This window comes from Sturnira hondurensis, unplaced genomic scaffold (genome assembly GCF_014824575.4).
Source record: "Sturnira hondurensis isolate 20B ecotype Veracruz unplaced genomic scaffold, ASM1482457v3 Scaffold0006413, whole genome shotgun sequence".
NCBI lineage: Eukaryota > Metazoa > Chordata > Mammalia > Chiroptera > Phyllostomidae > Sturnira > Sturnira hondurensis.
Window position 1 is genome coordinate 35,400,807 of NW_028079044.1, and position 15,921 is coordinate 35,416,727.

Below are 15,921 nucleotides of genomic sequence, written 5' to 3' on the forward strand. Positions count from 1 at the left end.
AACCTCTGTCTCGATTCATTTTATGTATGTGGATGTGGGTTGTCCCAGCACCGTTTGTTAACAAGACTACCGTGGCTCCATTGCATCACCTGTGTTCCTTTGCACAGTTTAGTTGGTCATATTTATGTGGGTTTGTTTCTCATCTCTCTACTTTGTGCTGTTGATCTATTTGCTCATGTTTGATCCTGACTGAGGATCAAACTCTCAACCTTGCATTATAGGGACAATGCTCTAACCAACTAATCTACCCTGCCAGGACTTTAAAGATAAAGAAATATGTTTCTGAATGAATTAAACTGAAATATAGACATGCCCCTTTTAAAAGCTGAAAGAATTAAACAACATGGAGATGACAAGTATGTTAATCAGGATTCATTTAGTTATAAGCCACAGGATTAGAATTCCCCATGGCTTAAACCAGGATAAGTTTATAGCCTCACACAATTGGAAAACCAAGGTATAGTGTCCCCTTTAGGCATTTAGGAGTTTCAGTTATGTCCACAGTACTGTGTTTCATTCTTCCATGTGTTGGTTCTGCCTTGTCTCTGTTGGCAAGTTTGTGACACTTGGTAACAAAAGTTGACCTTTTTTGGCTAACTTTTTTGGCCTTTATGAGCCATTTAACCAAGTTAAATGGCCCTTAAGCATTTACAAGCTCAGAAAAAAGGATTTGCTTTCACCAGAATCTATATCGATTCCCCATCCTGAAATGACTAGTGTATCAAGGGAGTTTGGTTCATCCAGTGCAAGCCTGTAGAGCCATACTGAATTAGAAGGGACCAGGCTCCTCCAAGCTGAGAGCAGTTACTCAAAGAAAGAGGGATGATTTCTGAGTAGGCAAAAAAGCAGGTGAAGACCAAGAGATAGAGAAAAATTTAGTCCTTGAAATTAATATGTGCTATAAGTATAGCATCTAGAGAGATATTTTATTAATTCTTTAGAAAGTGATTTTTATAAAGCTAAATATGTGTGAATATATTTGAAAATTATTACTATAACCTAGGACATTTTGTAACAAAATTAAATGACCGACATTATGCCAAGAAGAGTTTTGAAGAGACAGATAGCCATTGGGGGAAAATTAAAATAAAAATTTGCTAAGTATTTACATTTAAGGAAAATTACCAGGTGGTTTTATAGCTAGGGTATCTCTTACTCTCGGAGACAGGTAACTCTTATGCTATCCAAAGCCTTCCAGAGCATTGAACCACTTCCTTAGTCATTCTTTGAAACTGCAATAATCCTAAAACCCAACTTTTATGAAAGTAGCACAAAAAGAAACTCTAGGGCTCAGTCAAAAAAAGCAATGGGATAAAGAAGTACAGCCTGGCAATTACAAAGTAGTCACAGGGATGTAAAGTCCAGTGTAGAGAACATGGTTCATAACAGTGTAATAACTGTGTCTGGCACCAGGGGGATGCCAGAGGAAAAGGGAGTGGGGAGTGAGTAAAGCAAAAAGAGAGTCAAATACATGGTGACAGAAGATGTGACTCTGGTGGCAGGCACACAGTGCAATACATAGAATCGTACATTGGAAGCCTATATGATTTTACTAACCAATGTTGCCCCAATAGATTTAACTTAAAAAGGCAAATGCTGACTTAGGCAACTTGCAAAACACTATTTAAGGATTAAAATGCATTGTTAAAAAAATACCCTGACTAGTGTGGCTAAGTTGGTCGGGCATCATCCTGCAACGCCAAAGGCCGTGGGTTCAACTCCTAGTCAGGGCACATGCATGGGTTGCAGGTTCAGTCCCCAATTGGGGCATGTGTAAGAGGCAACTGATAGATGTTCCTGTTTCACATAGATTTTTCTCTGCCTTTCTCTCTCTGTTCTTCCTCAATAAAAAATAAATAAAATCCTAAGATAATATATTATAAAAAAATAAAATCTAAGTTATATAATTTAGTCCCTACCTTTAAATTTTTAACTTAACAAGAACCTATATAACAAAATATGTTTAATTTACAGGAAAGCTACCTTTAAAAGTATGTCATACAAAATCTACAGGTGACAAAAAAAGTTATCTTTAGATGAGAACTGGAAAGCTATTTTAGCAGGTGTTCCATTTAGAACCAACACACTACTTAACAGAGAGCATGATAATTATGAAAATTATTTTTAGTAGGCTAAGTTGCTGAAGCTATCTGCACATCAAAATCTGAAACTTCTCAAAATGAATGCCGCTTTAACTCTGAGTTCAGCTTTTAAATTATGAAGAATGTAAAAAATGAGATTTTCATTATAGAAAAAAATTTATGGTAAACAAACTTTTGAGAACATGTTTTACCCTATATTACATTATGTGATTTAGGTTAAAACATTTGTTTGGCTTTATTGAACAGTCATTAATCACCATCAAAGATAAAAAGGGGATTGCTGTTGGAACAATAAAGATGAATATAGCATATTGCCATCTAGTTATGGGTTATGTAATGTATGAGGGGGGACCCAATAAAATGAGATTATTTTCTGGAGGGTGGGTGAGTGTTCTAGGTACTCGTCTGTATCAGTGTACAGCTGCCATTGTTGAGAGAGGCTGTGTTTGGCTTCAGTGAGTTTTTTCTTGAAGACTCTTTGGACATGTTTGCCCATTTCCCAGGGTGGGGGGTGATTTGTGAGCACACCTACCCTCACCCTGCTGAGTGTCTGGCAGTTTTTGACCGAAAACCACATGACCCCTGTGCCCCCCCCTCCTTATTCAACGAATCTCACCCTGAGTGACTTTATTTTTGTTTGTTTGCCTGGATGAAAAAAGTCCTCAAAGGGAAATGTTTTGCAGATGTGGAAGAGGGGAAACGATGACAAGATGGCATTTAATGCATTTGATGCATTAAAATCCACAAATTCAAAAACTGTTGGGAGCAGTGGGGAAAAGGTTCTCAAAAAGTCTATTGTATCAAATGGAGAGCACTTTGAGGGTGACTGAAGTTTAAACATGTAAGAATAAATGCACACCTGGCTGGTGTAGCTCAGTGGATTGACCACAGGCCTGTGAAGCAAGGGATCGATTCCCAGTCAGGGCACATGCCTGGGTTGCAGGCCAGGTCCCCAGTAGGGGACACTTGAGAGGCAAACACACATTGATTTTTCTCTCCCACTCTTTCTCCTTCCCTTCCCCTCTCTCTAAAAATAAATAAATAAAATATTTAAAAAAGAATAAATGCACAATTTTTTAAATAAATAAATTCAATTTTGGGGTCCCCCCTCATCTATAAGGGAAGGTTTTATAAAACAGAAATGTTCTTTTGTAATAGGTGGGTTTATGGAACACTTCAGAGAAAAAAACATATTTGAACTCTTTCTTGAAGGATGAGTAATGTGCTGTAGAATTAAAATTAGAATAGGGATTCAGGCAGAATTTACTGAATATCCAGAGGAGAAGTGTGAAACAGCTTGCTGAGTTCAGAAAACTCTAAATAATTCGATAAAAAAAATTGATTGTATGGAGGGAGACAAAAACAGTATGAAGAGAGCTGAAAGGTAAGATCCAGGGAGGTTTCCGACTCTAACTCTAGACAATGAGAAGTTGCGGAAACAGAGTGACATTGTACTCTGATTCACTTTACTGCTGGGAAGATCACCATTAGCAGTGTGGAGGGTAGATTGGAATGTGCATAATGAAGGGAGGGAGAATCAGGGCATTATTCACGAAGGATCTCCTGGCTTAGTTTCAAATATCTCATCTTTGTGGACATTTGTGTAGGAATAGTTGGGTACATTTCTCTCAGTCGGTGTATTATGATCTTCCTGAGAGAGATGATATCCGGCTGTTCCTCTGTATTCACCAGCTCACTCTGTAGTGGGCCCAGACACAGATCCTTAGCAAATATTTTTCTCAGTTAGTCTTGTTGAACACTGACAGAAAGAAAACAAAAATAATGCTAATTTCTGTGCTATTTTACAAAGGTACTTGTAGCTCTTGAACTACAGAGGAGGGAAGAGCTTTGTAAATATCAAGGGAACACTCTCCTGCTGCCCCACCCTGTTCATGGGCTTTAATAACTGTTCTCTGTTGAAGCACTGCCATTAATGATGAATACAGTTTCTACCGTTTGAATGACTCCAGGTTTTCTGGCAGGGAACCGTCATAGGGCAAAGAAAATGATAAAACCGAGAGGAATATAAGGATGCCAGTTTCAGTTAACCAGTTAGAGGGGAAACAAATAAGAGGAAAAAAGAAGAAAAATCAAGATGTAGATACTTTCAATGTTAGCTGAACACTCTTTAAATTCTGTTACATTATTTCATTTACTGAGGATAGATGAGGATTTTAAATGAAAGAGAAGTAGATTTTAAAACATAACAGGCTAACCTTTTTATTGTTTAAAAACACTGACAAATAGATTTTACGAACCATTCAAATTAATATAGTGCCAAATTTAGTCACCAGTTAAGTGCACAGATTGCACATGTCCGGTCTCCTTGACAACATCAAGCTTTCATTTCCATGTGTGCCGGTACAAAGGCATGGCAAGCCAGTGTTTGAAGAAGGAAACTCTGAGTAAAAATTATTATTATGCAAGTGAGAGAATTTTGTATAGCCATTGTTTAATTGATAAGCTACAGAATAATAATTTTTACCACAAAAGAAATAATAAATTCAAGCAACATAATGTTCTAATGAGCTCTTCTACATTTTCATCCTTTAAAGCATGGATTTTAATGGAATTTGTCAACATTTACATATTTCTCCAGTCATAACTCTAAATTAGCATTTCTAATATGCACGTTGTGTATATAGATCCATTGTTCCTAACTTTAACTAAGGTTCATCCTGTGAAAGGTATTCATGATTTCCCAATGCTTGCCCTGGAACGGAAGATTTTGTTATACACATGTAATTACTCATCAGCCTGTAACTACCAGCACAGGGACGGGCCATACCAACTCCACTCATTTGTGGTGTATGAGTTACCTCGGAGTTAATAATCTAAAAACTAAATCTATGTACTTGATCTGAGAGAGCCAGTAAAAGATTACAAGAAAAGTACCCAAAATTCTTTGAGAAATTAAGCCCTTTACTTGCTATTTAAGAGTTTAATAAGTAGTGTAGACCTATATGTCTATATGTCTATATATATACATTTTGGGGGGGGAGCAGGGAAACTGTATGAAGCGTATACAACTGCACTGTACAATCTGTTCTGGGAAGTGCTAGGAGTCTGGAGTGACTAAAGCATAATGCTAGTATTGTGGGCTAGGGGAGACATGGTGTCTGCAAAATAGACACATTCAAATAAAACTATTTTTTGTAAAGAAAAGTCAACTAAACACTTGTAAGTAACTTAAAAAGGAAAGCATTTTAAAAAATATATCCTTGCTTGTATTCTGGAAGATTTATTTTGTAGATGCAATTACACTAAAATTTAAAAATATTCTCTGGTGGCATTAAGATAACATATTTCCCACAGCAGCAATTCATCATTACCTTTGTAGTTAACCTTGAAGCCAACAGATCCGACACTCTCATCTGTTTGAAGGTGCAACCACATTTGGCTACTCATGCTCACTATCAAGTCTGGCACAAAGCTTCCAGTCAGCCTAAAAAGAGATGGTCAAAGAAGAGTGAAATGGTTATTAAAACACTCTCTGTAGGCAAATTATGAGAAAGACATGCTTCTCAATACATTCTTGGTGAGAAAAAAGCAACTGTCAGATAAATTTGTGAGACTATGCACTGATGTAACAGAGCAAACACAATTTAATGATCAGGTTTATTATAAATAAGTACCATTTAACGTATTTAACTAGCTTAGATCTTTCATACTCCTAAGGCAACATATTAAATTTTAGATCATCAGAGAATTGTATGCTTCTTTTTGGGCTGAAAAGAAGGATCTATAAAAATCTTTAAGCTTAAAAAAATAGCACTAGGAATGTTCTACATTTTAACCTTGTAAGTTTCACAGAATTCTTGTTCTAAAAAAATATTGTAAAAAATATTTAAGCACTGTAAAAATAATAAAATGTCAATTAATGTAATATAACCCTTTGCAATACTGATGTTAGGCTAGCTATGTCTTATATGTTTTACTGCAAATATTGTTTTGTTTTAAAAACCATGCCACTAATTTCACATAGCATCACTAAATCTATGCATTAATAATCTTATTCAGTAATGCTCAATTTTATAACCCTAACAAGGGAAATCCATGTTTCTTCTGTCATTAAAAATGCTGCCCTGGCTGGTGTAGCTCAGTGGATTGAGTACGCGCCTGCAAACCAGAGGATCGAGGTTTGATTCCCAGTCAGGGCACATGCCTGGGTTGCAGGCCAGTTCCCAGCAAGGGACTCATGAGAGGCAACCATACACTGATATTTCTCTCCTTCTCTCCTTCCCTTCCCCTCTAAAGATAAATAAAATCTTTGAAAAAAAATGCTGTAGTCACATATTTGAAACAAAGCCAAAGGTCGCATAAAGGAGGTCAGCAAATAACTACATAAGATATTGGGGGGAAACGGCTATCACGATTAGAAAGAGACAAAAATGGATTCCCTGATGAGTGAAATACTCATCCAGCTAGGGAATTCTAAATTATATTTTAAAAATACAGATTTTTAAAATAAGAAATTACCCCAAGTGTTTACCTACTTCACTGCTGCAACCAGAAGGAGAGATGAAAAAGTACATTACAATTTGTCAGCCCTTTCCCATGGGCACAGGGGAGGGCCGCTGTCACCGGGCGGCACCCCTTCCTGGCAGTCTGGGGGAAGGGCTCCCTCGGCTGCAGACAGCACCAAAATGTGTGGTCTGGGCAGCCCGGTCTGTCGGCCTCGGGTGTCTAGGAATTGTTTTTGCCACTGTCATTTTGTACCAGCCCTCCTTTCCCTGCTGCCTGCCACCCATATCATTCTTCCTATGCCCCCTTTGTATGGTAACTTCCTGTGTGTCCGTTTTCTCCATGAAGCCCACTGGCCCAGCGTCCTGATGGCCAGCAGGTATGTGGGAAGGGGGTAATCCAAGCAATGGCAGCACCAAGCGCAGCACAATGGACGTGGCTGGCGGTGGGGAAATAAAGTTTAAAGTGTGTATATCAGGCTGTATACAGGGATGGCAATTAGTCTGGGTGGTAAATAACATTCCTTTAAGCCTGGTTCTACGGAATTGTCATTCAAGCAAGCGCCTGGCCAACTTTCTAGCAGGAGAACGTTCCTGGAGGTGATGCCAGATGATGTGAAGAGTTTTTGCATCCCCTGGTTTAACTTTAGTGGATGATGATAATATTGAGGTTGTTACTGTTTCACTCCTAATTCTCATGGAGACAGAACTGGAAGAAATTGTAAACATAAATTCTACTGGTGATTCTACAGCCACGCCCATTTCCATGGAACCTGTCTATCCCAGTGCTAAGTAACCACCCTAACCACCTTGCGGTGAATACCACAATTACTAAAGCAAATTCTAATACCACAATGAAACCAGAATTTCCAAGTGACCTTCTAAAACTTGGTGTTAAGACTCCTGTGACTATATCTGCCAGATGGACTATTTTAAACAAAATTTCCCAGCCATCTGATCTTAAACCTGGCAATCAGGCACTTAAACCAGATGGACAGAAGTTAATTTTAACAACTTTGGGTAAGTCCAGTTCACCAACTGTTTTAGCAGTGCCCCATAGCCAACTACCGCAGGCTCAGAGTCACAGCTCAGGCCCAGTGAGCAGATGCCAAGTTAGACCAGGGCAGCAAACTAAAGCGCTAGTTACCACTAGAGAGAGGCCAGAGGTGCGACCCTGGGTGGTGTCTCAGCACTGACCCCAGGAGATCATCTGGTTAACACTACAACTAGCCCTTTATGTTACAGACCCAACAGTTAAAAACAGTGCAAGGAAAAAAAGGGTGGGGGCTCATGAATTAAAATGTTTGCTAAACATCAAATTGATTGGTAGTTGTGTTTGTAGGGTGATTCATTACCTAGTTGTGAGCGAATTCTTGGGAATGGTGTGTTTGGTGATTTGTATGTGTGTGTGTGTGTGTGTGCGTGTGTGCGTGTGTGTTTAAAGTTTGATGTGTCTAATCCTTTGAATATTTTTGCTAGAGAAGTTAGAGCAAAGTTAATTTTGGTTAAATTCCAGAGGAGTGTGTTCATATCTTTACTCATTTTTCATTGTTGTTCTAGTACAGTTGTCTCCATTATTTTCCCTCCACTCCACCCACCCGCCTCATCCCTGCCTCCCACCCTTTTTACTCGTTTTTAAATGCATTTTATTTTTAGTAATAGTTTGATTACAAGGAAGTACTGCTGGTATAAAGATGCCAGGATTACTGATGGGCTGTCAAAAAATCATCCAGACATAATTTTTTCAGTGAACAGATGGCCGGAATCCAGGAAAACTTGCTGCTCTGAGAAAGCTTTGGAGCTAAAAATAGTACATAGTAGCCAGTGTGCGTGTGCACGTCCTTTGGAGTTCACTGTCCATTGGCATCATTCACCTTTACATTTTGGAAAAGGCAGCGCCATGTGACGGGAGCTGGCATACAGGCTTTTAAGGTGGACCAGCTGGATTTCAATGGCCTAGCTGCTACTCTGCCACCTGTGGAACTTGGGATAGGTTACTCATCATCTCTGAGTTTTTGTTTTTTTTTAATATTTTATTTATTTATTTATCTTTAGAGGGGAAGGAGAGAGGGAGGGAAACATCAATGTATGGTTGCCTTTCATGCATCCCCTGCTGGGAGTTGGCCTGTAGGGAACCGGCCTGCAACCCAGGCATGTGCCCTGACTGGGAATCAAACCTCGATCCTCTGGTTCGCAGGCCCGCGCTCATCTGAGTTTTTGACTTTAGCTGGAAGATGGCTACTTGGTCATGATGAAATACATAGTGACAGCAAGTACTTGATGTAGTTCTCAAGACTTTGAGGATCCTTCAAAATGGTAGCTATCATTAGTATGAACAGGACCTTAACATAGAAGGTTAACAGAACCTTTATTAAATACCTTCCCGGTTTTCATGCCCAAATAATCCTTTTCCAGTCACTACTCTTAAAAATACAATGATCCACTTAAGATCAGGAACACAAATACATTCCTTGTTTCAAAGAGTCACATTTTTTAAAAAAGGAGGAGGCATGAGTTAGAGAAGTAAAGCAGTTATATAAGGAAATAAGGAGGTTCAGGGACGATCCTCTCTCAGCTGATATCAGGAATGATGTTTAGTTCTTATGTGGCAAAGTATTAGAAACTTCTTTCTCATGGGCTTTTCATTTAAGAACTTGGTAAGATTTCTCAGACCTTGTAACTTGTCCATGTCCCTTCCACCACTGTTAAACATCCAGTGTTCTTTTTTTTTTTAATTCATTATCATCTCAGTTATCTCTGACTTCCTTTCACTTCTTTTGATGAGTGTATCTTGATTGACATATACTATCACCATCGAGCATCTTGTCCTCTGCTTGTTTTTTAAATCAGTTTTTAACCTTATTTTTTATTGGTTTACCAGAGTACATCCTGCTTTGGAGGTATGGATTATAACCATCTCACAAGAAGCCAATAATGTAAATCAGAATGTAATATTTTCATTTACAACAGCAATGTATACACATGGCTTTAATGACCAATTTATTTGTATCCACTAGTTTTCTACATAATCACCTAAGTGCTGACAATAAAAACAAACACTGGGACCCCCCCAAAAAAGAATTTTACACAAAGTTTCCCTCCATAATAAAAAGGGTTCTCTGAGAGCATCTCTTGGATGGAGGCTATACTATAATTAGACCAGGAGAGGGCAGCATGGAGGAACACATCCTTGAAGAGACCATGGCAGCAAAATGCCAGCCACTGAAACTGTGACATACCAGTGGACTGCATGAGCAATATAACTACAGCACCAGTGTCCAATGTTACAGGATTTGTGTGAATCTATCACAAAGAAACCCAGTTAAATATTATGATTTAATTATGGGATTACACATGATTGAGGAAAATTATAATTGTTATGATATAAAAGCTGTATAAGATACTATAAAATTTAAGACTATAGTTATTTCTTACTCACAAAGCAAATTTCAAATTATTATAATATAAAAGATACACACATAATTCTCCTTTGTAATATATGTGTGTGTCTATATGTATATATTTACACATACATACACACACACACAACCATTTATTTGAAAACACTTCACAATTAAACATCATGGCATGTGAACTTTTAATTTCCAAATTGGTTAGTTAATATGTAGTAATCTTTTGAGCAACAGTAGAAAAACAAGTTTATGGGCAAAAGTAAGAACTCAAGTCAGAGATGACAGAAAATAAGTCCACCATGAAATGGGCATGAGAGCTTGAAACAGTAGCATGTGCACTAGATACATTATATCAAATATGTAATGTATATCTTCTGTCCTTCTCACAGAAGACATTAAAGAGGTTTACAACTGAAGGTTCAGTTATTTCTCTTTATTATAATAAATAAGTATCTCTTTATTATAATAAATAAATATTAAATAAGTGTCCTTAATGGATACTCTTGTATCCATTCAGTCAGAAATGCTGGCAGACAAAGCCTCTAGCGTGGTAATTTTGTCAGTTCACAAACAACTAATGCATATAGTCTAAACTGTTCCCTTGCTAATTTGTTTTCCTGTTGGTCACGATTCTGCCTAGTTCACTACTCATTCGTGGTGTAAAAGTAAATATAAACCTAAACTAATAATAAATAAAGTAATATTTTTCCTGATGCTAGAAAGACAAATGTCCCCTTTTGTTTAGCATTCCCTTTAGAGAACTTGAAATTGTAAATGTTATCTGTTACTTTCAAATGCATGGAATCTTTTAAACAAAATGAGCCTCTCGCCAATTCTGCCTGCCGTGAATGTTTTTCTTGGAAGCCTTGGGACGCTCTCTTTGAAATGTGACCATTAAGGAGGATGTCACCCTGTATTCCTGTTTCTGTGGGAATGTAAGTTTAGCCACAGAGCTCTGTGATGTAACACCCTGTGTGTCATAAAACTAGAAGTTGTATTTCTTCTTTTGACAAGAACAATAGACAGTGTGTAATGGAGAGACTGTATCCTCCTGACTATGTAAAACATTGAGGTTTATTTCTCTTAGCCATCTCCTGAGCAGATTGCCTGCGATGCATATCACAGTCTGGTTTAATGCTTACTTAATATTTAAACCGCTTCATTATCTTCTACACTCGGTGCAGCAAGTTCACTGGGATGGCAGGCAGTTTAAATTTCGATTGTATTTCCCCAACGATGTGATGATGAGGGTGAGCTGTAAATGGCATTTTGAAAGATGTGGACCAGCTGAAGGTCATGTGGCCACAAAAAGTTGCGTACGAGGCCCTGGGTTAAACAAAGTCTCTCTTCTAGTGCTCTGCTCTTTTGGAATACTAGCCAGATGAATTCCCCGCTCCAAAGTTGAAATTTTACTATTGAGTAACCATTGGNGAGACTGTATCCTCCTGACTATGTAAAACATTGAGGTTTATTTCTCTTAGCGATCTCCTGAGCAGATTGCCTGCGATGCATATCACAGTCTGGTTTAATGCTTACTTAATATTTAAACCGCTTCATTATCTTCTACACTCGGTGGAGCAAGTTCACTGGGATGGCAGGCAGTTTAAATTTCGATTGTATTTCCCCAACGATGTGATGATGAGGGTGAGCTATAAATGGCATTTTGAAAGATGTGGACCAGCTGAAGGTCATGTGGCCACAAAAAGTTGCGTACGAGGCCCTGGGTTAAACAAAGTCTCTCTTCTAGTGCTCTGCTCTTTTGGAATACTAGCCAGATGAATTCCCCGCTCCAAAGTTGAAATTTTACTATTGAGTAACCATTGGGTAAATTGGGCTCGAACATGCCATCAGGATTGTAACTACTTCTGAGAGAGGAGAACTATGGGAAGCCAGGAATGTTGCTGGCAATTCTCTCTCTTAAACAGCTAAACTCTTCTGTCACATTTGGAATACACATGAGAACCCCTCCTAAATTTTAGGATGTTCGAGGGTTTTAGGAGGGCCCCATTCTAAACAAGCAATTACTGGTATTTATTGCATGGGTATCATCCTAAGAAGAAAGTTAAAAAGAATTTGGGTAGCCAGTAGGAAAGAGAAGAACGGAAGAGTTAAAAGTGCTTTCTCTTTTACAGCAAGCTTTTCTTCTTTTCTTTGCTATTTATACTCCCTCTGTTCCCCCTACACTGCTTTATCCTTTCCAGCCTCAAATACATCCCGAAAAGAGAAAAGTGGTGATTTGTTAGATATATGGTCCCATTTGTTAGTGGATTTCTCTTCAAAAAAGGATGAAGACACAACTCCTTTAGCTGGTAATGAATCACCTGCCTTGTGCGCTTCACATCCTAGCCCTGAGCCCACGCTCTGTCACAGTGTGGATGCTTTCTCCGTGCATGATGTATCTGGGAAAGCAGAGATTACACATGGATACGTTTAGGGAATAGGTGAGAAACTTGTGGAAAAGGGCGATCCCAATATGAAGGCCACGTGATGCAAATCACTTTCCCTAAGTACTTGGAAAAGCGCAAAACTTTAAAAAAGTTTTATGTTGATGAATACACCAACATGAGGGAAAAGCCAACAGTCTGTGTAAGTGCACATTTTTCTTGTTAACGTGCCAGAGAGACCAGCTTTCTTATTTGATCACCAGTGACACCGATGCCTTTGAGAAGCTGCCCAGCATGGCTGACACCATTCAAATGGAAGCTTTCCCTGGTTCCTGGAAGTGTGCAGACCTCCTTCACAACGTTTTTAATTCAGACCCCCAGGCTTGCGCATGTTCACAAGCTATTGTGTGAAACTCTGCAAGCAGCAGGCTGTGCTCATTTGATATCACAAGCCTACTGGGGACCAGAAGATGTCCCACTGCCTCAAGGAGTAGCCTACTATTCACCATCCTCCACAATTGTAGAACTCAGGGCTTGGGAGACCACTCAGAGAGATTGCCCAGAGCCTTTCCTCTAACGGTGAGCTGGGGCCAACTGCAGTGTTGTACTCCAAAGGAGGTGGCTCACCCATTATTTTCCATGAGCAGATTTGCTGAGACATTCTCAATATTTAGATGCATGGGTCCAGTGGCAGATCAAACTGTCCTCTGGTCCTATCCACCTTTACCTTGTCTCTCTTGCTGACTAGCCAAGCTTAAATTTTAAAAAAAAATGGTGAATGGCAAAGACAGGCTGTTGCCCAAATTTTAGCAGCATTTACTCAGTTTTGAGGCAAGCTAAAAAAACACGAAGAAGAAAAAGAAGTTAAAAACAGCCGTGTTTACTGTCCAGTTAGAAATTAATTACTAAAGGAAATAACCTCCATTCCAGCCAATCTAGAAAAGAAGCAGAGGAAGAAGCTTCACTATTACAGGAAGCTAGGACATTGGAAAAGGGGTTGGAGAGAAGAGATTCCAAATGATGCAGAAATTACAGAAACAGGAAATCAGGAAAGGGCATAATTAACCAATGGTTTACAGCTGACTGAGAGAATCTTGGAGGTAGAAACTGCTAAAGAAGATGCTTCAGTAACTTTCTCTCCAGTTAACATTTCCTTGCCCTTAGTGGTAGATANGAGTTGGCCTGCAGGGAACTGGCCTGCAACCCAGGCATGTGCCCCAACTGAGAATCAAACCGCGATCGTCTGAGTCGCAGGCCTGCGCTCAATCCACTGAGCTACACCAGCCAGGGCTAGAAGCTTCACTATTACAGGAAGCTAGGACATTGGAAAAGGGGTTGGAGAGAAGAGATTCTAAATGATGCAGAAATTACAGAAACAGGAAATCAGGAAAGGGCATAATTAACCAATGGTTTACAGCTGACTGAGAGAATCTTGGAGGTAGAAACTGCTAAAGAAGATGCTTCAATAACTTTCTCTCCAGTTAACATTTCCTTGCCCTTAGTGGTAGATACCAGGGCAACTTATTCTGAAATTTGCCTAGAAACACCTCAGTTTCCATCTGATTGGTTGTCGGCATTTTGAATAAGCTTTACACTTGTGTATTTTGTTTTTTCATCCTGTGGTTCCCAGGTGAAGCCTGTGAGTTAGAAACTCGTTTTCTCACTTTCTCTTGCTTCTCACGTAAGCCTATCATGGAAAGACCTCCTGTGCAACCCGACTGCCACATTACACACTCCACAGGGAGGGTCTGAGGCGGTGGTGCCCTGGGGGAAAAGCATCCGATTCGCTTACTGAAAGAAAATGGATCCGGCAGAGGGTAGCAGCCTCACACAGTGCTGGACAAGCAGCCCTGAGCAGAAACAAATTAATGCATCACTTTGGGGCCTTATAGTATATAACATTGGTTTAATCTGAGATGTAGAGCCAATAGAAATGGCTTGTCAAAAGCAAAAGCCATGGACACCTGTCAAACAGTGCCCTTTGGTGAGAGCTCAATTAGAAGAAATGAAAGCAGTTGTGAAAAGAATTAGAAAAGGGGGGGGGTAGTTTTAAGAGAGCACGTATCCAGCAATACCCATGCTGCTAAATATTCCGTAAAAAAGGAAGATACATTTGATCAAGAAGGCTGACCTTTATGAAAGACCTTGAAGAAGAAAATAAATTCATTGTCCCATTAACACCTGAGCTCCTAACACTGGACCATCATAAATTTGATATCACCCTCTGCAAAGTTTTTCTGCAATTTACCTATGCTCTGCTTTTTTGAGGGGGAATGCTGCTCCTCTAATGGACAAGTCTAAATTTTCATTTGCTTTTACTTATAAAGAGTCCCGTATTTATGGCAAAGTTTCTCTCAAGAGTTTCAGTACTCTCCTATACTTCTCTAGTCATTTACAAAAATATAGCTTAGAGAAAGCTATCCCACCAGAAGGATCTGTAAGTATTCAACATACAGATGGTTTGCTGGTGGAGTCAGAAACTACGGAGCGAAGCAAACCTGATGCCTTGTCCTTGTTACAATCTGTCCTCATGGAGCGTAATGCTTCACTAGATAAGGAGCATTATTACTACACTGAGGAAAAATATGTAAAGCATTTGTTGTTCTTGAGGCCCCCGAAGAGTTGGCCCGATTTGCAGGTGAAATGCCTATTACAAAACAAAAACAAAAACAAAAACAACAAACTGAGGCAATTTTAGTGACTAGCAAGATATTGTGGACACTGGATTCCAGCTTTTGCAGTGTGGGAAACACTTCTAATGAAGCAACTGCGTGATAACCTCAGGTCCTCGGATCAAGCCTGTGCATTCTGAAGAGGCTTGCGACCCAAACTTGTTATGGTCTTGGTTTGGGGGACTCCAAATTGTGTAAAGCGTTACTGCTTGCTTGGTCATAAAAATAAAGGGGCTACTTTGGGGATTTTAAGTTCAAAAGTTGGTTTGAGACCACACATTGATAACATATCCCACGGTTCTTCTGGAGGCGACGACACTGTGGATGCTGCGACAGCAGCAGACTGCCTGTGAAAGGACTGACACTCTCGCCTGTAGTTACTGGACTGATTAGCATGCCCAGCGTGTTGCAATAGCTATCTTACGAGTGCATACGACCTGTACTATGTGAGTATGCCATCAGACTAGCTATGAACAAGCATTGAAATTCAATCCCAGTAGTGTGCTTGGGAGATTCAATCTCCTACAGCTTGTCAGTCTTTTACCAGATCCTCATCAAACAGATCATACTGAACAACAGGAAGAGAATTAGATGGGAGGCCCTGGCCCGATTCATCTGGTATTCTTGTTCATAATGCCAATTTAATGTTTGCTGATGGATCATGTACTCAGGATAAAAGTGGCCAACTTAAAGCTTTGCATGCTACAGTGACTTCTTCTGAAGTTTTGAAAGCTTATATTGTTCCTAGAACTAAACTGGCGAAACAGCCTGGTCAATAGCAGTAACAAGGGCTGCAATTCTTGCAAAGATCGGAAAGCAGCCCGGTCCATAGCAGTAGGAAGAGAATTGTGACATGGATGTGTGGTACGTTTGATGTCTGTCATGAA

At 39.4% G+C, this 15,921-nt stretch overlaps 1 protein-coding gene across 3 annotated transcripts in view; it reads right to left on the reverse strand.

Annotated features, from left to right (window-relative positions):
• Positions 1-15,921, reverse strand: part of CSMD3 (CUB and Sushi multiple domains 3) — a 935,029-nt gene that overhangs the window by 436,741 nt on the left and 482,367 nt on the right. For all 3 annotated transcript variants that reach the window (XM_037048422.1, XM_037048421.1, XM_037048420.1), the window contains one exon: positions 5,435-5,547. In XM_037048422.1, coding sequence (XP_036904317.1) covers positions 5,435-5,547 — 113 coding nt within the window. The remainder of the gene's footprint in view (positions 1-5,434; positions 5,548-15,921) is intronic.